Source organism: Sorex araneus, chromosome X, assembly GCF_027595985.1.
Source record: "Sorex araneus isolate mSorAra2 chromosome X, mSorAra2.pri, whole genome shotgun sequence".
Classification (NCBI taxonomy): Eukaryota; Metazoa; Chordata; class Mammalia; order Eulipotyphla; family Soricidae; genus Sorex; species Sorex araneus.
This window is the reverse complement of record NC_073313.1, coordinates 165488805-165510472: the sequence shown is the minus strand read 5'-3', so window position 1 is coordinate 165510472 and position 21668 is coordinate 165488805. Positions and strand designations below refer to the sequence as shown.

The window sequence follows — 21668 nt, the reverse complement described above, 5'->3', positions numbered from 1 at the left end:
AGCAAATCTTTTTTTTTCTTTTCCTTTTTTTCCCTTTTTCGGTCACACCGACGATGCTCAGGGCTGACTCCTGGCTCTGCACTCAGGAATCACTCCTGGCGGTGCTCGGGGGACCCTAGGGGATGCCGGGGATCGAACCCAGGTCGGCTGCGTGCAAGGCCAACGCCCTACCTTCTGTGCTATCGCTCTGTCCCCGAAAGCAAATCATTCTAAGGACGAGGGGTGCTGGGAGTTATTTCGTGGCTGGGAATTGTCACTTGGGGGTGGGGGGAGGGCGGTACTTGGGGACCCTCTGTCTGCAGGTCCCAGAACTGCCCCCCCAGGCCACCGACGAACACCCCACACAGGTGAAGGTCCCGTTTCTGAGGGCCAAGCATCACACAGGAGCTGCAAGTTTGGGGGCGCCAGGAAGGCCTGCGTGACCCGGGCTGCCCCCCGCCCCAGACCCCTCCATGCCTGGTGGCCCAGCACCTACCTCGGGGGCCATGGGGGGTGTCGGCCGGCATCAGGGCAGGGCAGCCAGGGAGATTGTGATGAAGACTCGGTGGCAGAAGTGGGGGACCCGGCCGTGGCTCCGTGGCTGTGACCCCAGCCTGCGCCGTCTCTGGTCCGTCCTGGACCCTCCGGAAGAAAGAACGAGACGCCGCAGGGTGTGTTTCAAACTCCTCCTTTATTCCCCCCTCCGGGGCGTGCGGACAAGGCGGCTCCTTCTCTCCCATCTCGGGGGCCTCGTGACAAACGTCTAGTTGGACGCTCGGCTCCCTGGGGCTATATGGGAGCCCGGGGTCAGGGGTACCAGCGGCTAAGAGTTGGGGGAGGGACAAAGGGGGCGTGGAGGGGGCCAGTGTGGCACCAGCCAGGCACTGAGGGGTGCCCATGTCCAGGGGTGCACTTGGCCTGGTCAGGGCCAGCGTCGGGGGGTGACAGCTGCTGTCCCGAGGGGTCCCTTTGGTCTCAGGGGTCTTGATGAGTCCCACAGGGCTGAAGGAACCGGGGGTCCGTCAGCAGCGTTTTCAAGCTTCTTCCTGTGCATCAGGACCGTTCCTCTGTCTTCATGTCCCCGTGGTACCCCCAGACCCCTTGGGGCTGGACAGACCAGGGCAGCCCCTCTTCTTGGGGAGTCCAGGACTTGGGGTACAGCTCTGGGCCTGCGTCAGAGCAGGGGCAGGGGGCTGCTCCCCGAGCTCAGGGGGCCTGGGGGGCTCTCCCACCATCCGTGGCTTCCACCAGCGGGGGGGGGGAGCACTTCAGAGCCCAGCAAGGAGCTTGTGCCCCCCAAAACGCCCGGAGCACATTCCCCCTCCTCCCCCCTCCCCCAAGTGCGGGGCGGGGCTCAGCTTTGGGGAGACACGGAGAGCGCACAGAGGCTTCATGGCAGCCCCCAGCTCAGTCCCCCGCATCATCCCCTGAAAACCGCTGGGCATGGCCCCCCAAAAAAAGTGGGGTCAGTGGGAGCAGAGCAGGCCCTTGACATGCAGAAACGGGGGGAGGGGAAGGGGTGGATTCCATCTCTCGCAACATACGGTCCCCCAGCATTGCCAGGCGTGGTCCCCCCCCCCAAAAGCGGGGCTAGGGGACAGTGACCCATGGGTGCTGGGAAGTGTGGGGTGCAGAGGAGGAGGCAGCCTGGACTCCAGTTGCTAAGCCACAGACCCCCCCCAAACTGCCTGCCACACTCTCGAGGCGCCAGTGTGGCTCCGTGGAGCTGACCCCGTGACCTTCCAGCTGTGTGTGTCCGAGCCACCTCGGACCCGCTTCCCCTCTGCAGCTCCCCGGGCTGCCGAGGCCCCCAGAGGTGCCGTGGACAATGTCCAGCACAGCTGACTGGGCCATGGGCCAGCTCAGCTCTGCTGAAGTAACCTCAACCACTCCCAGGGGACGCAGACGGGATTTGTGCAGCTTCACTGAGTCTCTGCCATGGCTTGGCGGTGAACCCCACTTGAGGCGGGGGGGAATGGGGACCCGGGTGCAGGCTCAGGGTCGGAGGAGGGGGGTGTCGATGCTGTGCGCTCCCGGGAACATCCTGGGTGTCGCCAAATCTGACTGTGTTTGAAGCATCCGGGATGGAGAAATTGCAGCCGCCTCCGGGGCGGGGTGGGTGGGTGGGGGCTGGACGAGTCCAGCGTGAGGGGCCGTGCAACCTGCTGGTCACTTTGCAAGCCCCCCAGGTCTCCGAGTCTCTGCTCAACCCCCCTGGTCCTGGCCTTCGTCCATGCAGCAGAGCGGGGGACTGGGGGTCCTCTGGGCTGGCTAAGAGCTGGGCATCACTGCCCACTGCACCCCCAGACCCTCACCTCCAGGGCACACCCCGAAATGTAGCCCAGACCCCCGCGAGCGGGGCCCCTGGGAGGTGCCCCCGCCCCCGGGAGCTGTGGGGTGGGGGCCGGGGGGGGTCACACGTCCGTGCTGACAGCCCTTGGGTTGGTAAAGGCGTCGCGCGCCGAGCTCGGCCACGTCACCGGGTACGGCTGGGGCGCCGCCACTTTGAGGGGCGGGGGCGGCCCCTCTTTGTAGTAGGCGGGCGCCAGGGTGAGCCGCTCGCTGCCCCCGTTGGGCACCAGGTCAGCCGTGCGGATGTAGAAGGCGGAGCCGTGCGGGGAGCAGGTGGGGCAGGGGCTGGCGCGGAGCTCGCAGGGGAGGGGCGCCAGCCCGCCCAGGGGGTCCGCCCGGGAGCTGCAGGCGTTGCAGGCGGGGCCGCGGGGGCCCTCCTCGTCCTCCTCGGCCGCATCGTCCACGCCGCTCTTCTTGCAGCAGTAATACTGGGGAGGGGACACGGGGGGTCAGGGGGCGACTGGGGGCAGAGGACACGGATTGTCCAGGGGCTTCTGGGGCCAGGGGACACGGGGGTCTATGGGGGTTACGGGGGAGGGGACACGGGGGTGTCAGGGGGCTGGAGGACATAATACTAGGGGGCAGGGGGACACAGGGGTCTCAGGGACAGGAGACAGGATGGGAAAGGGACAGAAACTGGGATGGGGCGGGGCAGGTGCTGGGATGAGACGGGGCAGAGACTGGGATTGGACGGGGACAGGCTGGGCAGGGCAGAGACTGGGATTGGACGTGGCGTAGGGATTGGGCGGGTCCGGGGCGTGGGCAGGGCAGACTGGGATTTGGTGTGGCGAGGGCGAAGCAGAGACTGGGATTGGACGGGGCCGGGGTGTGGGCGGGGCAGACTGGGATTGGGCGTGGCGTGGCGTGCGGGGCAGAGACTGGGATGTGGCGTGGCGAGGGCGGGACAGAGACTGGGATTGGGTGTGGCGGGGCGGTGGCGGGACAGCGACAGGGATTGGACGGGGCGGGTGGTGGCGGGACACACCTGGAGGCGACAGTAGCACAGCACCGCGATGATGCAGAGGAGAATGACGGCCGCGAGGATTCCGCCCGTGATCACCACCGTTCCCGCGGTCATCCGCCCGGCGCCCCATCAACTCTGCAGGGAGGCGTGCGGCGCTGAGGGGCAGCCGAGACCCCACCCGGGCTCAGCCTGCACCCCAGTATCATGCGGGGTCCCACCCGGGCTCAGCCTACATCCCAGTATCATGCCTAGGGTCCCGGGGCACTGTCTCCCCAGCAGGACCACGTAGGATGAACCCTGGGAACCGCCCCCCCCATCATCTCACCAACAGCCAAGGGGACACAGGACAGGAAGATGAATTACATAGGGAGGCGAGGGTGAGACGGCAGGAGTTGAGGGGCGGCAGTGACCCCGCACTGCAGGGTCCCGGAGTGCCCACCCAGCTCCAGAGACAGCGTTCTGGGAGCTTTAGTTTTTTGGGTTCTACCCAGCGATGCTCAGGGGTTACTCCTGGCTCTGCACTCAGGAATCACTCCTGGCGGTGCTCGGGGGACCCTATGGGATGCTGGGGATCGAACCCGGGTCGGCCGCATGCAAGGCAAGCGCCCTCCCCGCTGTGCTATTGCTCTGACCCCACGACGGGAATTTGGGGGACCCCACCCTCTTGACAGGCTGCCAGACCCAGGCTAAACTCTTTTTTTTTCCCTCCTTCACCATCCCCCATACCCCAGTTCAAGGGGCGAGCACTGAACTGGCATTCTGTGACCCAGGGCCTGGCTGATCTAAATAGGAAACCTCTGAGGGGTTAGCTGGGGTTGGGGGTCCCAGCCTGCAGCCCCAAGACCCTCAGACTCACGTGGAGCGGTGGGGGCAGAGCAAGCCCGGTCACTCGGGGGGCACCCCGGCGGGCAGCATCGGGGACACTGGGGACCGAGTCATGGCCAAGCACCTGGTCCCTGCAGGAGAAGAGGGGAGGGGTCAGGGGCAGCTCAGACAACACGGGTGGTCCCAGGACCCCAATGGGGGCAGGTGTGTGACACCCCACAGAGCCGCAGCTGGCACCCTGCATGCGCGATTGACAAGCTCAACCCTGTGAGGGCATGAGTTAATTGAGCCTCGGCACATCTCAAATTCTATCTATTCGGAAGCAATTAATCCTCCCGTGAGAGTTTCTCATTCACTCACCCGCCAAGTGGTCGAGGGCTTTGAAGCAGCAGAGAAAAAAGCGTCTCTGCATGGCTATCCACTTATAAGTAAATTTCATGAGATATCATGCTAAGTGAAATGAGTCAGAGAGAGAGAGGGACAGACACAGAAGGACGGCACTCATCTGTGGGATATAAAATAACATAATAGGAGACGGACACCCAAGGACAGGAGAGACAAGGGCCAGGAAGATTGCCCGATAGTTGGCAGCCTGCCTCATGAGCTGGGGGAGAAGGCGGCTGGGATGGAGAAGGGGTCACTGAGTCAGGGATGGTTGGAGGGATGCTCGGGATGGGAGATGTGTGCTGAGAGTAGATAAAGGACCAAGCGTGATAATCTCTCTCAGTGTCTGTATTGCAAACCATAATCCCAAAGGTAGAGAGAGAGAGTTTGGGGGAGATTGTCTGCCATGGAGGCAGGAGGAGGGTGGGATGGGGGGATACTGGGGACATGGGTGGTGGGGACTGTGCCCTGGTGGAGGGATGGGTGTTTGTTCCATCATTGGATGGCTGACACTCAAACATGGAAGCTTGTGCCTGTAGCTCATGGTGATTCAATAAAATAAATTTTTTAAAAAGTGTCTCTGTCCTCGTTACTAGGCTGGGGGTCTGCAACCCTCAGTGAGACCCCAGAGGGTGTCGGAGGTCGTGGTGGGGTGACTTGTGGCCACCCCCCAGGGAAGGGCTGGGCCCTTCCGTATGAGGCGGACTCAGGAGGGGTCTCCCCGGGGAGGCAGGAGCCCTTGAAAGCCATCAAGGAGGGGCCAGAGCAATAGCATAGCAGGGAGGGCGGCTGCCTTGCCCGGGTTCAATCCCCAGTATCCCATGGGGTCCCCTGAGCACCCCCAGGAATGAGCCCTGAGCGTAGTAGTAAGCTCTGAGCATCACTGGATGCAGCCCAGAAATGAATAAGAAAGAAAAGTATCAAGTAATGCAGAAAGAGACTCCTAAAAAGGCCTAAGGAGGCATCAGCTCCTCTCAGTAATCCCCCCTGCTACACACACACACACAAACACACACATACACATGCACACATGCATGCACACATGCAAACACACATACACATACACACATGTGCGCTCACACACATATACACATGCATGCACACACACATAACAACAAATCTAGCATGGAGTTAAGTCTATCTTAGCACACATGCACACACACATGCACACACATACACATACCCCAAATCTAGCATGGAGCGAAGTGTCTGTCTTAGCACACATGGGCACACACGTACGTACACATATACAGGTGCACACACACATACACACATATACACACATGCACACATGCGCACACACACATATACACAAGCACACACATACACAACACATCTAGTAGGGAGCTGAGCGAAGTATCTGTCTTAGCACACATGGGCACACACATACATACACATATACAGGTGCACACACACATACACACATATACAGATGCACACATGTGTGCACACACATATACGCAAGCACACACATACACAACACATCTAGTAGGGAGCTAAGTCTGTCTTAGCACACATGCACACCCACACACCCACACCCCCCAAATCTAGCACGGAGCAAAGTGTCTATCTTAGCACACACACACACACACACACACAGCACATCTAGCTAAATCTCTGTCTTAGTACATGCGCATACACGCACAGACACACACACACACACACACACATATACCCCAAATTCATCCCGTGTGAGACTGTTCTCACACAGTGACGTTGCTGGCAGGGGGCCTGGGGACAGGCTGATAAGTCTTTGCTTATCAAAGACACCCAGATAAGTCTTTGCTCTCCCTGGAAACAAGGAGGGGGAGGGGGGAGCCTTGATGCTCTCCTGCTCCCCAGAGCATCTGAGAAGCCTCCTCCCTCCCTTCCTCTCCTCCCCTCTGACTGGGAGGCTGTGTCATTGGGATAATTTTTTCTTTCTCTTTTTCCTTTTTGGGTCACACCCGGTGATGCTCAGAGGTCACTCCTGGAATCACTCCTGGCGGTGCTCGGGGGACCCTCTGGGATGCCGGGAATCGAACCTGGGTCGGCCGCATGTAGGCAAAGGCCCTCCTTGCTGAGCTACGCTCTAGCCCCACCACTTGGATTTCTCTGGAGAGGTCAAACCTGGCACGAGAGGAGAGGAGCATTTCAGACAGTACAGTGGGCAGGACGCTCGCCATGCACGAGGTTGACTGGGGTTCCATCCCCAGCACCCCAGCATCGGTTCCCCCCGAGCCCCAACTGAAGTGATCCCTGAGTGCAGAGCCAGGAGTAAGCCCTGAGCATCACTGGGTGTGGCCCCCAAACAAAATATTCCTGAGAGAGAGGGAGAGAGAGAGAGAGAGAGAGAGAGAGAGAGAGAGAGAGAGAGAGAGGGAGGGAGAAAGGGAGACAGAGAGGGTGAGAGGAAGAAAGAGAGTGCGAGAGAGGGAGGGAGAGAGAGGGGGAGAGGGAGGAGGAGAGGGAAATAGGGAGGGAGGGAGAGAGAGGGAGAGAGGGAGGCAGAGAGAAGGGGGAAGAGAGAGGGAGAGAGGGAGGGAGAGAGAAGGGAAGAGAGAGGGAGAGGAAGAGAGGGACAGAGGGAGGGAGAGAGGGAGAGATGGAGGGAGAGAGAGAGAGACAAAGGGAGGGAGAGAGATGGAGGGAGAGAGAAGTGGAGAGAGAGAGGGAGAGAGAGAGGGAGAAAGGGAGACAGAGAGGGTGAGAGGAAGAGAGTCTGAGAGAGGAAGGGAGAGAGGGAGAGAGGGAGGAGGAGAGGGAAATAGGGAGGGAGGGAGAGAGAGGTGGAGAGAGAGGGAGAGAGGGAGGCAGAGAGAAGGGGAGAGGGGGAGAGAGGGAGGGAGAGAGAAGGGGAGAGAGGGAGAGTAAGAGAAGGACAGAGGGAGGGAGGGAGAGAGGGGTGGAGGGAGAGAGAGGGAGAGATGGAGGGAGAGAGAGGGAGGGAGAGACAAAGGGAGGGAGAGAGATGGAGGGAGAGAGAAGTGGAGAGAGAGAGAGGGAGGGAGAGAGGGGGAGAGAGGGAGAAAGAGAGAGAGAGAGAGAGGAGAGAGAGCTCCTCGTTGCATTTCTGGAAGAAAAAAGAAAAAAACACGGGCAATTGCATATCTCCGAGTTCTGAGCTGCAGAAAAGTGAAGCCCCTCACCCCCAGCCCCTCAGGGATGTAACTCAGACGGAGGAAATGAAGGAGGAAGTGACTGGCTAAGAAGACAGCAGCTGCAAAAAATTATGATGATTATAACAGAGCAAGACTTGCCTTGGAACCCCAGGTAGGAGCAGGAAGCCTAATTAAATTGGAATCAATTAGCAGCCAAAGCAGGAAGTCATGTCCAGCAGCAAAATTAATGTACACGTTAGGAGGGAAGGGTGTAAAGGCACAAGGAGAGAGCGAACTGGTAGGAAATCTGAATGATCGAGTAACAGCACAGCGGGGAGGGCGTCTGCCTTGCATGTAGCCAGCCTGGGTTTGATCCCCGGCATCCCATAGGGTCCCCTGAATCCGCCAGGAGTGATTCCTGAGCACAGAGGCAGGAGTCAGCCCTGAGTTCCACAGGGCGTGGTCCCCAAACAAATAAAAATGGTGTGTATCAAGGCACACGTAGCCTAAATGTGTTTATGCCGTTTGACACAATATTCCTGCTTTGAGAAAATATTTCCCGAGGAGCTGGAGCCTTGGCACAGCGGGGAGGGCGTTTGCCTTGCATATGGCTGACCCGGGATCGATTCCCAGCATCCCTCAAGCACTGCCAGGAGTGATTCCTGAGTGCAGAGCCAGGAGTAGCCCCTGAGCATCGCCAGGTGTGACCTCAAAAGAGGGGGGACAAAAAACTTTTCAAAAAAAATTCCAAAGGGCTGGAGCAATAGTCCAGCAAGGAGGGTGTTTGCCTGTGTGCCTGTGTGCAGCTGACCTGGGTTCGATCCCCGGCATCCCATATGGCTCCCCTGAGCACTTCCAGGACTAAATAACCCCTGAGTATCGCCGGGTGTGACCCAAAAGGCACTGTAACACTGTCGTCCCGTTGCTCATCAATTTGCTTGAGTGGGCACCAGTCACGTCTCCATGGTGAGACTTGTTGTGACTGTGTTTGGCATCTCGAATACGCCACGGGGCGCTTGCCAGGCTCTGCCGTGCGGGCGGGATCCTCTCGGTAGCTTGCCGGGCTCTCCGAGAGGGACGGAGGAATAGAACCCAGGTCGGCCGCGTACCAGGCAAACGCCCTCCCCGCTGTGCTATCGCTCCAGACCCAAAAGGCAAAAAAAAAATTAAAAAGGTCTCAAAGAAAATGATCCAAAGTGAGAGTAAAGCTGGAAGCAAAGACTTGGCCTCGCCGCAGTTATTCATCACAAAGGAGAAAATTAGAAATCTCCGACACGTCCAGCGACGGAAAAGCGATCCACGGACAGGCCATGCGCCACTGGACACAAGATGAAGCACCAGGTTATAATTGCAAAGACGTCCTCCTGCCCCGGGAAAACGCTGACCCAGATGAACGTGGTCATAAATTCACGTCGGATATGACGCCAACCAGGCAGAAAAACTTAACGTGAACTTAACGTGAAGGAAAGAACTGTGACATCCAGTTCTGAGGGCGGGGGAGTCCGCGGTGAGGGCTGGGAGAGAAAATCCCACACGCCTCCCATTTTAAAAATCAAATTCCCCAGGGGCTGGAGCAATAGCACAGCGGGGAGGGCACTTGCCTTGCACGCAGCTGACCCGGGTTCGATTCCCAGCATCCCATAGGGTCCCCTGAGCATCGCCAGGAGTGATTCCTGAGTTCAGAGCCAGGAGTCAGCCCTGAGCATCGCCAGGTGTGACCCAAATAGCAAAAAAAAAAAAAAAAATCAAATTCCTAATTTCTTTTTGCTTTTAGGACACACCCGGCGTTGCTCAGGGCTTAACTCCTGGCTCTGGACTCAGGAATCACTCCTGGCGGGGCTCAAGGACCCTATGGGATGCCAGGGATCGAACCCGGGTCAGCCGCGTGCTGGGCAACCTGATGTACTATGGCTCTGGCCCCTAAAAGAATCAATTCTTTGGGCTGGAGCGATAGCACAGCGGGGAGGGTGTTTGCCTTGCATGCGGCCGAGCCGGGTTCGATTCCCAGCATCCCATAGGGTCCCCTGAGCACTACTAGGGGTAATTCCTGAGTGCAGAGCCAGGAGTAACCTCTGAGCATCGCTGGGTGTGACCCAAAAGAAGCAAACAAACAAACAAAAAGAATAAATTCTTTTTTCAAATGGGGTACTCTCACTTGGAACTAGAAAACGAATGAATGAATGAATGAGCAAGTGAATGAATGAATGAGCAAGCTAGTGAGTGAATAAATGCATGCACCTACTCCCAGACCTGCAGGTACAGGAAACTGATAGAAAGGTTCTCTTTATTTTTTAAATTAAAAAAATTTTTTTTTGCTTTTTGGGTCACACCCGGCGATGCACAGGGGTTCCTCCTGGCTCTGCACTCAGGAATCACTCCTGGCGGTGCTTGGGGGACCCTATGGGATGCCGGGGATCGAACCTGGGTTGGCCGCATGCAAGGCAAATGCCCTACCCGCTATGCTATTGCTCCAGCCCCAGAAAGGTTCTCTTTAGAGCAGTGCTCAAATGGGCTCCCCAAGGACAAATTGCATAAATTGGGGGGCAGAACGTGGGACTCGGGGCTAGGACAGGGGTGGGGGGGTTTGCAGGAAGGAGCTAAGACCGAGAGAGATGATAGAACTTCAGTGAGTCAGCCTCCGGGCCGGAGCGATAGCACAGCGGGGAGGGCGTTGGCCTTGCACGGGGTCGACCCAGGTTCGATCCCCGGCATCCCATAGGGTCCCCCAAGCACTGCCAGGAGTGATTCCTGAGTGCAGAGCCGGGAGTTAGCCCTGAGCATCGCCGGGTGGGAGCCAAAAGGCAAAAAATAAATAAGGCAGAGTGAGCCAGCCAGGAGAAGAAAAGTGTCACACGCTCAGTTCTTATAGGTCCAGCCCCGGAGTCCAGGGCTCAGGATGAATGAAGGGGACGAGGAGGAGCCCGGAGCTGGCCGGGCCGGGCAGCTCTCTCTCTGAGGCCACTCACAGCCTGGGAGCTAATCTCATTGCGAACCGGTGAACGATGCGGCTCTGTGAATCAAAAGAGGTCCAGTTTCCGCCTAATGGGCTCTAATCGGATCTCTCAGTCGCTGAGATGGGGACGTTGGTTCGGGACTTTTCCTGGCATTGGCCCTGGGTGCCCGGGCACAGCTGGGGACGGGGGGGGGTGCCGCTGGACAGAACTGCTGGGCTGAGACCTCCTGGCGGTCAGGGAGGTCATAGGTCGCTGGCCTCAGCATGGCAAACCCCACTTCTCAGGGCTGGAGCCATACCACAGCGGGAAGGACATTGGCCTCTCATGCGGTCAACCCGGGTTCGATCCCCGGCATCCTATAGGGTCCTCCGAGCACCACCAGGAGTGATTCCTGAGTGCAGAGCCAGGAGTCAGCCCTGAGCATTGCTGGGTGGGACCCCCCCCAAAATAACTCCACTTCTCTCTCAAGAAAGACCCCCAAAAGGGGCTGGAGGAATAGCACAGCAGGTAGGGCGTTTGCCTTACACATTGGCCGACCCAGGTTTGAATCCCAGCATCCCATATGGTCCCCTGAGAACCGCCAGGGGTGATTCCTGAGTGCAGAGCCAGGAGTAACCCCTGTGCATTGCCGGGTGTGATCCAAAAAGCATAAAAAAAAAAAAAAAAGAAAGGCCCTGAGAGCACAGCGGGAAGGGCGTTTGCCTTGCATGCGGTCGACCCGGATTTGATTCCCAGCATCCCACAGGGTCCCCCGAGCACCACCAGGAGTAATTCCTGAGTGCATGAGCCAGGAGGAACATCTATGCATACCCGAGGGTGACCCAAAAAGAAAAAATAAAAAAGAAAGACCCCCGAGAGATTGTCTGCCATGGAGGCAGGGGGAGGGACGGGATGGGGGGATACTGGGGACATGGGTGGTGGAGAATGTGCACTGGTGAAGGATTGGGTGATCAAACCTTGTATGACTGAAACTCAAACAGGAAAGCTTTGTAACTGTAGCTCACGGTGGTTAAAAAAATAATTTAAAAAAATAAATAAAATTAACATTCTGAATTTTAAAAAAAGGAAAGGTGGAGTTCATGCCCAATTCAATCAGCTTAATCAATGGCGGAATAAATAGCAGTGCTCCTACATTAAAAAAAAAAAAAGAAAGACCCCTGAGTCTTTTAGGCCTTAGTTATTTTGTCATGGGTGTCAGTGGTATTTTTGGCTTGTTTGGGGGTACTCCCAACTCTGTGCTCTGGTGTTGCTCCAAGTTCAGTGCTTAGGAACCAAGTGGTCCTGCGGTGGGACCCCGAGGCTCGGCCGAGCCAGCTTCTCCAGACTCCTTGTTTATTTGTATTTGGAGCTGGGGCTAGCACTTGTCTCATCCTTTCTGGGTGCCTTGGAACTGCGTTTGTTTAATGAATTAGGTGATTAAAACTCCCTTGTGTGGTCATGGGGTCAGGGGGCGATGCCTGGAGACCCCCTCCTTGCTGCTTCACGTTGTGGGTCAATTCTCCTTGTGAGGGCCACCCGGATGGGGGGGCTTAAGCAGGACAAGGGACCCTTTGGCCAACCTGGCCTCACTCTGGACCAGAAATTCCCCAACTTTGCTGGAGCAATAGCACAGCGGGGAGGGCGTTGGCCTGGCACGCGGCCAACCCGGGTTCGATTCCCAGCATCCCATGGGGTCCCCTGAGCACCGCCAGGAGTAATTCCTGAGTGCAGAGCCAGGAGGAACCCCTGAGCATAGCTGGGTGTGACCCAAAAATAAAAGAAAACCAAAACAAAAGAAATTCCCCAACTTGGACCCATTTCCTGTTTCAAAAACAAAGTCACACGACCCCCCCAGCTGCCTCCTTCAAGCCAACAGAAAGTACTCCCCATTCAAGCAGGGGTACCGGCCCCCACATCTGCAAGGGGTGCTCCCCTAGGCCTTTCGGGGAGCCCAGGAGGGGTGCATGGAGAGAGGAGGGAGGCACCCCCACTGCAAGTAAAATTCCGGAACCTTTTTCTGTTTGTTTTTGGGCCACCCACGGCGGTTCTCAGGGCTGACTCCTGGCTCTTCACTCAGGGATCACTCCTGGCAGTGCTCACACTGATGGGATGCCGAGGATCGAACCCAGGTCAGCGACGTGCAAGACCCCCTTTGAGAACTTCTAGAATTTGGGGGCTGGAGCCATAGCGCAGCGGGAAGGGCACTTGCCTTGCCAGCGACCAAGCCAGGTGGGAGCCCCGGCATTCCCCAGGGTCCCCTGAGCACTGCCAGGCAGGAGTGATCCCTGAGCACCACCCAGTGGGGCCCCCAACCCAAACAAGAATCACGGTTATGAAGGAGGTCAGGGTGAGCTGGGTGGGGTTCGGCTGCTGGCCCACACATACCCAAATCTCAGGGTCCCCCCGGGCTCTCTGCTCTGTACTCACCCCACAGGCCCTCTCACATCCGGGGGGATGTGCAGGGGCAGGCGATGCGGGGTGGGGGAGGGGCAATGCCTAGCAGATACGCAAGGCTATTTTTTGGGGGTGGTCACACCCAGCGATGCTCAGGGCTAACTCCTGGCTCTGCACTCAGGAATCACTCCTGGCCGTGCTCGGGGGACCCTATGGGATGTTGGGGATCGAACCCGGGTCGCCCGCGTGCCAGGCCAACACCCTCCCCGCTGTGCTCTCGCTCTGGCCCCCACGGGGCTATTTTTATAGCCCGGACAGTGCCACCCCTAAGGCCAACAGCGTGAGTGACACACCAGGCCGGGGTGGGGGTGGGGGGGCAGGAGAAACTGAGGCAGGAGAAACTGAGCCGCCCCCCCACCGCTCCCCTCCCCCCCAGAACCCCGGGCCCTGAGCAGTGCAGGAGCGAGCACAGGACACAGACTCTCTTGATGTTCTATTTCTGGGTCTTCCTGCAGGGGTGTCCTCGGCCCCCGGCTAAGGTCGGCTGCCTCTTCTTTAGCTTCGCTGCACAGGGAGGGGGCGGTGCCCGGTTACCCAGAAACGGGCGTCCAGCCTGCCCGTCCCACTTGCAGGGAGCGCAGGCAGGCAGAGGGCAGCGTCTCTTTCTGACACGGGGAAACCGAGTCTCAACCAGGAGGGACCTGAAGGAGCGGCCGGAGCCCTTCCCTGGTGTCTGTCGGCCGGAGCATAGGCTGGCCACGGCCCCCCAAGTTCTCTGAAGTGTGGACCCTCTCTGGAGTGGGCGTGGGGGGGACACCGTGCAAGGGAACCACATACTGTGACACTGGAGGGTGTCCGGGCCACGCCCAGTGATGCTACGGGTCACTCTGGGCTCTGTGCTCAGGGATCACTCCTGGCAGTGTTCGGGGGACCTTATGGGATGCCGGGGATCGAACCCGGGTGGGCTGCGTGCCAGGCAAACACCCTCCCGCTGTATTTTTTTTGGGGGTCCCACCCTGCGATGCTCAGGGCTGACTCCTGGCTCTGCACTCAGGGATCACTCCTGGCGGTGCTCGGGGACCCTAGGGGATGCCGGGGATCGAACTCGGGTCTGCCTCGTGCACGACAAGCGCCCTCCCCGCTGCGCTGTGGCTTAGGTTGACTCTAGTCTGAGTGCTCGTGGCTGCCAGGCCAGCTCCTGGTGCCTCTATGGGCCGCTGCACAAGGCCCCCCCCCCTCGGGTCCGGGGGATGAGCTCACGGGTGGTGGGGGGGGGGGTTCGGAGGCGTCAGCATCCGTCCCTCCAGGACAAGGGCCAGGCTGCTCTGTGCGGACAAAGGCCAGGCCGCTCCGAGCTGGGCTCTAATCAGCTTTGATGCTCAGAGACTGCAGCTGTTTTTCTAATTAGGGCCGGGCCGGGCTCCTGTGGGGCCGGGAGAGGGTTTAATGCAACAGGCCTGGGGCTCATTTAATTAGTGGATGAGGGGCGTGGAGCCCGGGAAGATGCAGAGGGGGGCCCACCGGGGGGGTCTGCAGAGACACGGGCCGGGCACCGCTGAGCGCCCAAAGTGCCCTGATTTCGAGGTTCCCCGGAGTCCTTTGGACTCTCCAAGGTCACGGGCGCTGGGCAGCTCCTGGGCCCACCTCCCTTGCCGGGGTTTTCAAAGTGGCTCTGTCCTTCCTTGAAGCCAGCCCGGCCCACCAGCCCACCTCCTGTCCTGAGGAGCGTCAAAATGAGGCTGGAGCGAGAGCCCAGCGGGGAGGGTGTTGGCCTGGCACGCGGCCGATCCGGGTTCGATCCCCAGCATCCCATAGGTTCCCCTGAGCACTGCCAGGTGTGGTCCAACACACACACACGCACACACGCACACACGCACACACGCACACACGCACACACGCACACACACAGTCATTTTTCTTTTCTTTCTTTTTCTTTTTTTGCTTCTTGGGTCCCACCCGGTGATGCTCAGGGCTGACTCCTGGCTCTGCACTCAGGAATCACTCCTGGCTGGGGGACCCTATGGGATGCTGGGGATCAAACCCGGGTTGGCCACGTGCCAGGCAAACATCCTCCCCACTGTGGTATTGCTCTGGACCCCCCAATTTTATTTATTTATTTATTTATTTATTTATTTTTGAGCCTTATAAAGCTGTTCATGATTCGGTAAAGGGATATTCATGATAACCTTCCAGCATCTGTATTTAATTTAATTAATTAATTTATTTTTTAAGCAAGGTAGCTGCTATCGAATGACGCTTGCTTGGGAAGAGATGAGAGGAAGCGGGAAACGTGCGTCCTGGCCTTCTCCAGAGCCGAGACGAGCAGAGAGACAGAGAGGAGCGAGTGAGGGTGTGAGAACTTGGGCTTGATGCGCCAGTGTCCTGTTTCATCCATTCATTTATTTATTTGGAATCACACCCAGCGATGCTCAGGGCTGACTCCTGGCTCTGCACTCAGGACTCACTCCTGGTGATGCTCAGGGGACCCTGTGGGAAGCTGGGGATCGAACCCGGGTCAGCCGCGTGCCAGGCTAGCGCCCTCCCCGCTGGGCTATCGCTCCAGCCCCCTAACGTGCCTTTCTGACACATTTGCGGGGCGGGGAGGGTCTCTGCGGGTCCACCTGCAGGACAAGTGTCTACACCCGCTGCTGCGCTCAGCCAGGAAGCCGCACCACCGGCTCACGCACGTGCGTGGCTCAGAAGTCACGCCGCGAGCTGACGGCCTCCGGGCAGGCCTGATTACGGCCACTGGGCAGCCCCCCCCACCCCCCTTCTTTGCTCTGCGCTTGAAATTTTCCATCTCACACGAGCCTCCCTTTAATGGGCTTTCAAAAGGGCAGCAACCGAGCTCTCCCTTCCGGCCGGGTTTGCAGATTGTTCGCTGGGTGAGGCACAGACTCGTCCTTGAGACGCAGGGACGCGACCAGACACCCCCCAAGTCCCTCAGGCGCGTGACCTTGATCTCTCGGGACCTCCCAGAGCTCAGGGCTGACTCCTGACTCTGTGCTCCGGGATCACGCCTGGCTTTGCGCTCCTGGCTGACTCCCGGCTCTGTGCTCAGGGCTCACTCCTGGCGGGGCTCGGGGGAGGGTCAGTGATCTTCGTAAAAGCAGCCCGGGGCCAGAGCTTGCCTTGCCTTGCACCCCCGGCATCCCATAGGGTCCCCCGAGCCCCGCCAGGAGTGATCCCTGAGTGCAGAGCCGGGAGTTAGCCCTGAGCATCGCCGGGTGGGACCCAAAAGCAGAACAGACAAGTAACTTGGGGTGCGGGTTACAAGTTCCGAGTGCGAAACGCCCCAAGTGTGTTCCCTGCTGCGTGCAGCCCCGGGGGACCCCCGCTGTGTTACGACCAGTGCCACTTGTTGCCAGGCCTCTCGCCCTGTCTGTCAGGCCCGGGGGTGGGTGGGGGGTAAGTGCTGTCTGGAGTCACCCCCAGGCCCCCATGAGCACTGCCTGGGTGGCAGCCCCCCACTTCTGTTATTAACAGAGACAGGGGAGTAGAATCGCCCCCGGGGACAGCGGGGAGGGCGTCTGCCTTGCATGCAGCCGAACTGGGTTCGATCCCCGACATCCCATAGGGTCCCCCGAGCACCGCCAGGAGTGATTCCTGAATGCAGAGCCGGGAGTCAGCCCTGAGCATCACTGGGTGGGACCCAAAAAGAAACAAATAAATAAAATCGCTTTCTCCTCTGCAGTGAGTGTGGATCGAATGCAAGGAACATTCGAGACACTGCTTGCATTTTTGCCTTGTGGTTGGCAGTGGTGCGGAAAGCTCACGTGCGTTAATATTATAGACAGACAGAAGATCTCTACTGATTGCCAGGAGTGACCCCGAACCCAGAGCCAGGCGTCAGCCCTCAGCAGCGCTGGCTATAGCCCAGAACCCCCCAGAACAGGGCTGGGGAAGACCACCCATGGCAGGAAGCAGGGGGCAAGATGCAGTTCATGGTTTCTCTCCAAGTGCTTGCCCCCAAAACAAATTTTTAAAGATCAAAAACGAAACTTGACTTTTTTAAATTTCTATTTGCCACCCTCCCTCCCAATGTGCCCTGGTGGTGCTCAGGGCTGACTCCCAGTTCTGCACTCAGGAATCACTCCTGGCGGTGCTCGGGGGACCCTATGGGATGCCGAGGATCGAACCCAGGTCAGCCACGTGCCAGGCAAATGCCCTCCCCGCTGTGCTATTGCTCCAGCCCCATGTTTTGAAAAATATTCTTTGCTTTTCAATCCTTCTCCCTCCTGGGTGCATTCCACGTACTATTCCCCCATGCCAACATCACCAACTACCTTCCACGGGCCAAAAGGGCACTCCTGGCGAGTTCCGGGTGTTTCACCAGCTGGGCTGAGGGCTTCCAGCACAAAAATAGAATCCTGGCATTGTCCCCCAAAGCCACCGGTGGGGGAAAGAGTCTGAGATGCTTCAAGTGCATTTGTTCGAGTTTCCTTGAAACTCAGCGTTGCTGTGCGTCTGCATAGGCAGCAACCCAAGGCTGTGCTGTGACTTAGTTTAAAAAGACAAATCCAGGGGGGCTGGAGCGATAGCACAGCGTATAGGGCATTGGCCTTGCACGGCGGCCGACCCGGGTTCGATTCCCAGCATCCCATAGGGTCCCCCGAGCACCGCCAGGAGTGATTCCTGAGTGCAGAGCCAGGAGGAACTCCTGAGCATCGCCGGGTGGGACCCAAAAAGAAAAAGAGAAGACAAATTCAGGACTGGAGAAATAGGAAAGGGATTGGGTAGCTACTTAGCACGCTGCTGACCCGGGTTCGATTCCCTGAGCCTTGCCAGGAGTGAGCCCTGAGCACCGCCGCTGGGAGTGTCTCCAAAGCAAACAAATCCACAGAAGGATTCAGCTGCTGAGTGAGTACAGAGCCATGCGGTGTTCTGCAGAGGACTACCATTTTGGGGTGCAGAGGGGGCTGATGTGAGCAAGAGTGTTTGAGACGTCCCCGGATGAAGTCTGAGGCGAGTTTTTTTTCTCTTTTTATTTGCTTTTTGGGTCACACCTAGCGATGCTCAGGGCTGACTCCTGGCTCTGCACTCAGGGGTCTCTCCTGGCTGTGCTCGGGGGACACTATGGGATGCCGGGGATCGAACCCGGGTCGGCTGCATGCAAGGCAAACGCCCTCCCAACTGTGCTATCGCTCCAGCACCCCCCCCCCACATTCTACTTTGAGCCTGTGACGGCGTCTTAGGGGTTCTGATACTATCTTCCACTCAGCCTTCACTCGGCGGACATGTGTTCCCCTGCCCTCTGTCCACACTTCCTGGGACTTTCCTCCCCTCACCCAGCCTGCTCGTCAGGTCCTGGGTTTTGGGGGTGGGGGGGTCCAGGACAGCCCTGTTCCTGGTCAGCTCAGCACATGACAGGGTTAACGCTGGCGGGGCTAGCAGCCTTCTGCAGAGACAGGAGGACAGAACTGACACAGACGGGCTGGAGCGATAGCACAGCGGAGAGGGCGTTGGCCTTGCATGCGGCTGACCCAAGTTTGATTTCCAGCATCCCATAGGGTCCCCCGAGCACTGCCAGGGGTAATTTCTGAGTGCAGAGCCAGGAGTGACCCCTGTGCATTGCCGGGTGACCCAAAAAGCAAAAAAACAAACAAAAAAAAAACAAACAAAAAAAACAAAAACTGACACAGACCGGAAGGGGTGTCCAGGGCTCTGGGGAAGCGATTCCCAGCATCAAGTTCCACCTCTCAGCCCACGCCCAGAGAGGGCTCACTCGTCCCCTCATCACACACCCCGGGCAAGGGAAGGGGGAATCATTTTCATTATTTTCTAAAGGTGAAAGGTCGGGGGCGTGGTGCTGCCAGCAGGTTAAACCTGTACCTACGGGGGCGAGTGCATCAGCAGCCTGATGGTGCCTTCGGGGTTCCTGACACCCCAAAACTGCCGCTGTGCCTCTGGCCAGACCCCAACAACTCAGAACCAAGTTTCCCAAGAAATAAAACGGCCCAAAGTTAGGTTTGTGGGAGCACGCCCACAAACCACCTCCGGCTCAGCTACACAAGCTCATTGATGGGCCTTGCTTCAAAGACCCATCACTACATCTCTGAAAGAGATCAAAAGCCCCAGTTAATCTCAGACCTGTGCAAGGTTGAACAGATGGGGTAAATAAGAGGGGGGGAAGGTCAGCCTGGAGCCCGCCCAAGCAGAGTCTCCGGCAGCTGCTTGCTTCCACCATCCAAAATCACCACCATACCCCCAACCTGACTCCACCGTCTCAGGACGGACCTCACTGAGATATAATCTGCTGAAAATTTGGGTATGTGTTTTTTTGTTTGTTTGTTTTTTGTTTTTGGGTCCCACCCGGCAATGCACAGGGGTTACTCCTGGCTCTGCACTCAGGAATTACTCCTGGCGGTGCTCAGGGGACCATATGGGATGCTGGGATTAGAACCCGGGTCCGCCGCGTGCAAGGCAAACGCCCTACCCGCTGTGCTATCGCTCCAGCCCCCGTCCCACCCCGCGATGCTCAGGGCTGACTCCTGGCTCTGTGCTCAGGAATCACTCCTGGCGGTGCTCGGGGGACCCTATGGGATGCTGGGAATCAAACACGGGTCGGCGGCGTGCAAGGCAAACGCCTTGCCCGCCGTCCTATCGCTCTGGTCACTGAGTTCTTCAATAAGGCACCTTGGTCGCTGCTGTCCTGCCCAGGGTGTGGGGCGGCCTCTGCGACAGGGCAGGGCGGGGTGTAGACCAGTGGGCACTCTCTGCTGGTTACACCCGCAGCCCCCCATGCCCACCTCCAGCACAGCCAGGAGTGCAGCCGCGCTGGCCGGAGGAGTGACCCCAGTACAGACAGCGTCTAAAGTCACTGGGCCCGCCCCCCAACCTCCCAGGCAAGTCAGGCCTCCTGGGAAACAGCAACTTCCCTGAGCCCACGATTCCACGCGGGGGGGACCTGGAGAGCCCGGGGCGCGGGGCCTAGAAGAAGCGGTGGGGGGTGTCTCGCTCAGGGCACCGAACGCGGGGTTCTCCGCCCTGCGGGTCCCTCCTACAGACCCGGGGTGAGGGGCCGCCCGGAGGTCGGGCTGGCGGGCTGGGGTCTCTGCATCCCGCCCCCGGCGCCCCCCCCCCCCCCCCCCCCGTCTTCCTGGCGCCTCCCGGCCGCGGGGGCCCTGGCTCCGAGGTTGGCGGGTGCCCGCGGGACCAGGACCGGGGTCGGGCGCTGCTCCTGGGCCTCGAGGGGATGTTGGGGGACACGCCGGCAGCGCCCCGGGGTGGGATGTCGGGGATCCCCGCGCGGCGCCCGCGCCTCCGCCCTCCCGAGTGCCCCAAACTCGCGTCAAGTCACCGGCGGATCAGGCCCGCGTGCGCGCCCGCCCCGACCCGGGCACACGGCGGCCGCCTGCGCCCCAACACGCGGGGCGCACCCCGAAACAGCGCGCCCCAAGACCCAGGCGTGCCTCACCCTGAAACACTCCCGCGCCCCCTGTGGTCCCCAAACACTTCTGCGCTCCCTGCACCCCCAAACACTCCCGCGCGCCCCGCATCAGTCCCGCGCGCCCCAACGGTCAGGCGCCCCCGCGCCCCCAAACACTCCCCCGCGCCCCAATACTCCCGCGCGCTCCCAAACACTCCCGCAAGTCCCCAACATTCCCGCGCGCCCCCAAACACTCCCGCAAGTCCCCAAACACTCCCGCGCGCCCCCAAACACTCCCGCGCGTCCCCAACACTCCCGCGCGCCCCCAAACACTCCCGCGCGTCCCCAAACACTCCCGCGCGCCCCCAAATACTCGTACGCTCCCCCAAACACTCTCGCGCGCCCCCAAACACTCCCGCGCCCCGCACCCTGCATCTCTCCCGCTCGCCCCCAAACACTCCCGCGCGTCCCCAACACTCCCGCGCGTCCCCAACACTCCCGCGCGCCCCCAACACTCCCGCGCGTCCCCAACACTCCCGCGCGTCCCCAACACTCCCGCGCGCCCCCAAACACTCCCGCGCGTCCCCAACACTCCCGCGCGCCCCCAAACACTCCCGCGCCCCCAAACACTCCCTCGCGCCCCCAAACACTCCCGCGCGTCCCCAAACACTCCCGCGCGTCCCCAAACACTCCCGCGCGCCCCCAAATACTCGTACGCGCCCCCAAACACTCTCGCGCGCCCCCAAACACTCCCGCGCCCCGCACCCTGCATCCCTCCCGCGCGCGCCCCGCACCCGCATCCCTCCCGCACCCCCAAACACTCACGCGCGACGGGCGGTCCCGTGGGGCGAGCAGCGTCGCGGGCCGGGGCCGCCGCATGGTCCCCGCGGCTCAGAGGGCCCGGCCCGGGCGGTGGTGCGTCGGGGACGCGGGCGGGAGTCGCGCGAACGTCCCCGCGGCGCGGGCGGGTGCGGAGAGGGAGAGGGAGGCGCCCTCGGAGAGTGGCCGCGGGCCGGGCGCCTCCGCCGGCCACTCGGGGTCCTCGGCCCGCCCCCGCCCCGCCCCTCCGGCCCGCGCGTTCTTCCCGGGTCCAGCGCCCGCGGGGGCAGGTTCCGAGAGGCCTGATTGGCGTCCCGGGCGCCGGGTCCGGGGGCCCGGGACAGGGACTCTCAAGGTGCCGCTGCCCGCGGGGCGGTGGCCTCCAGGGCCGCCAGAGGATCCTGTGTGCCCTGATGCCCATTTTCCGTCCGTCCGGTCCCTGAAGTCCAAGGTTGTCCCCTTCGCGGGGCCGGAGGGCGGGGACCCGGGTCTCTCTAGGAGGGAGTTTGGGGAGAGATGGGGGGTGCGAAGGGCCGGGAAATTTATTTCGTCAAGAAATTTATTTTGTA

The 21668-nt window shown here is 59.8% G+C and overlaps 1 protein-coding gene across 1 annotated transcript; it reads right to left on the bottom strand.

Annotated features, from left to right (window-relative positions):
• Positions 1 to 651: 651 nt before the first annotated feature.
• On the bottom strand, positions 652 to 21321 carry FAM163A (family with sequence similarity 163 member A). Its single transcript, XM_004613719.2, has 4 exons — positions 21106 to 21321; positions 4152 to 4251; positions 3317 to 3430; positions 652 to 2759 (listed from the first exon to the last, which is right to left on the bottom strand). The coding sequence occupies exons 3-4, from the start codon at positions 3407 to 3409 to the stop codon at positions 2394 to 2396; spliced, it is 459 nt and encodes a 152-aa protein (XP_004613776.1). The 5' UTR covers positions 3410 to 3430; positions 4152 to 4251; positions 21106 to 21321; the 3' UTR covers positions 652 to 2393.
• Positions 21322 to 21668: the final 347 nt, after the last annotated feature.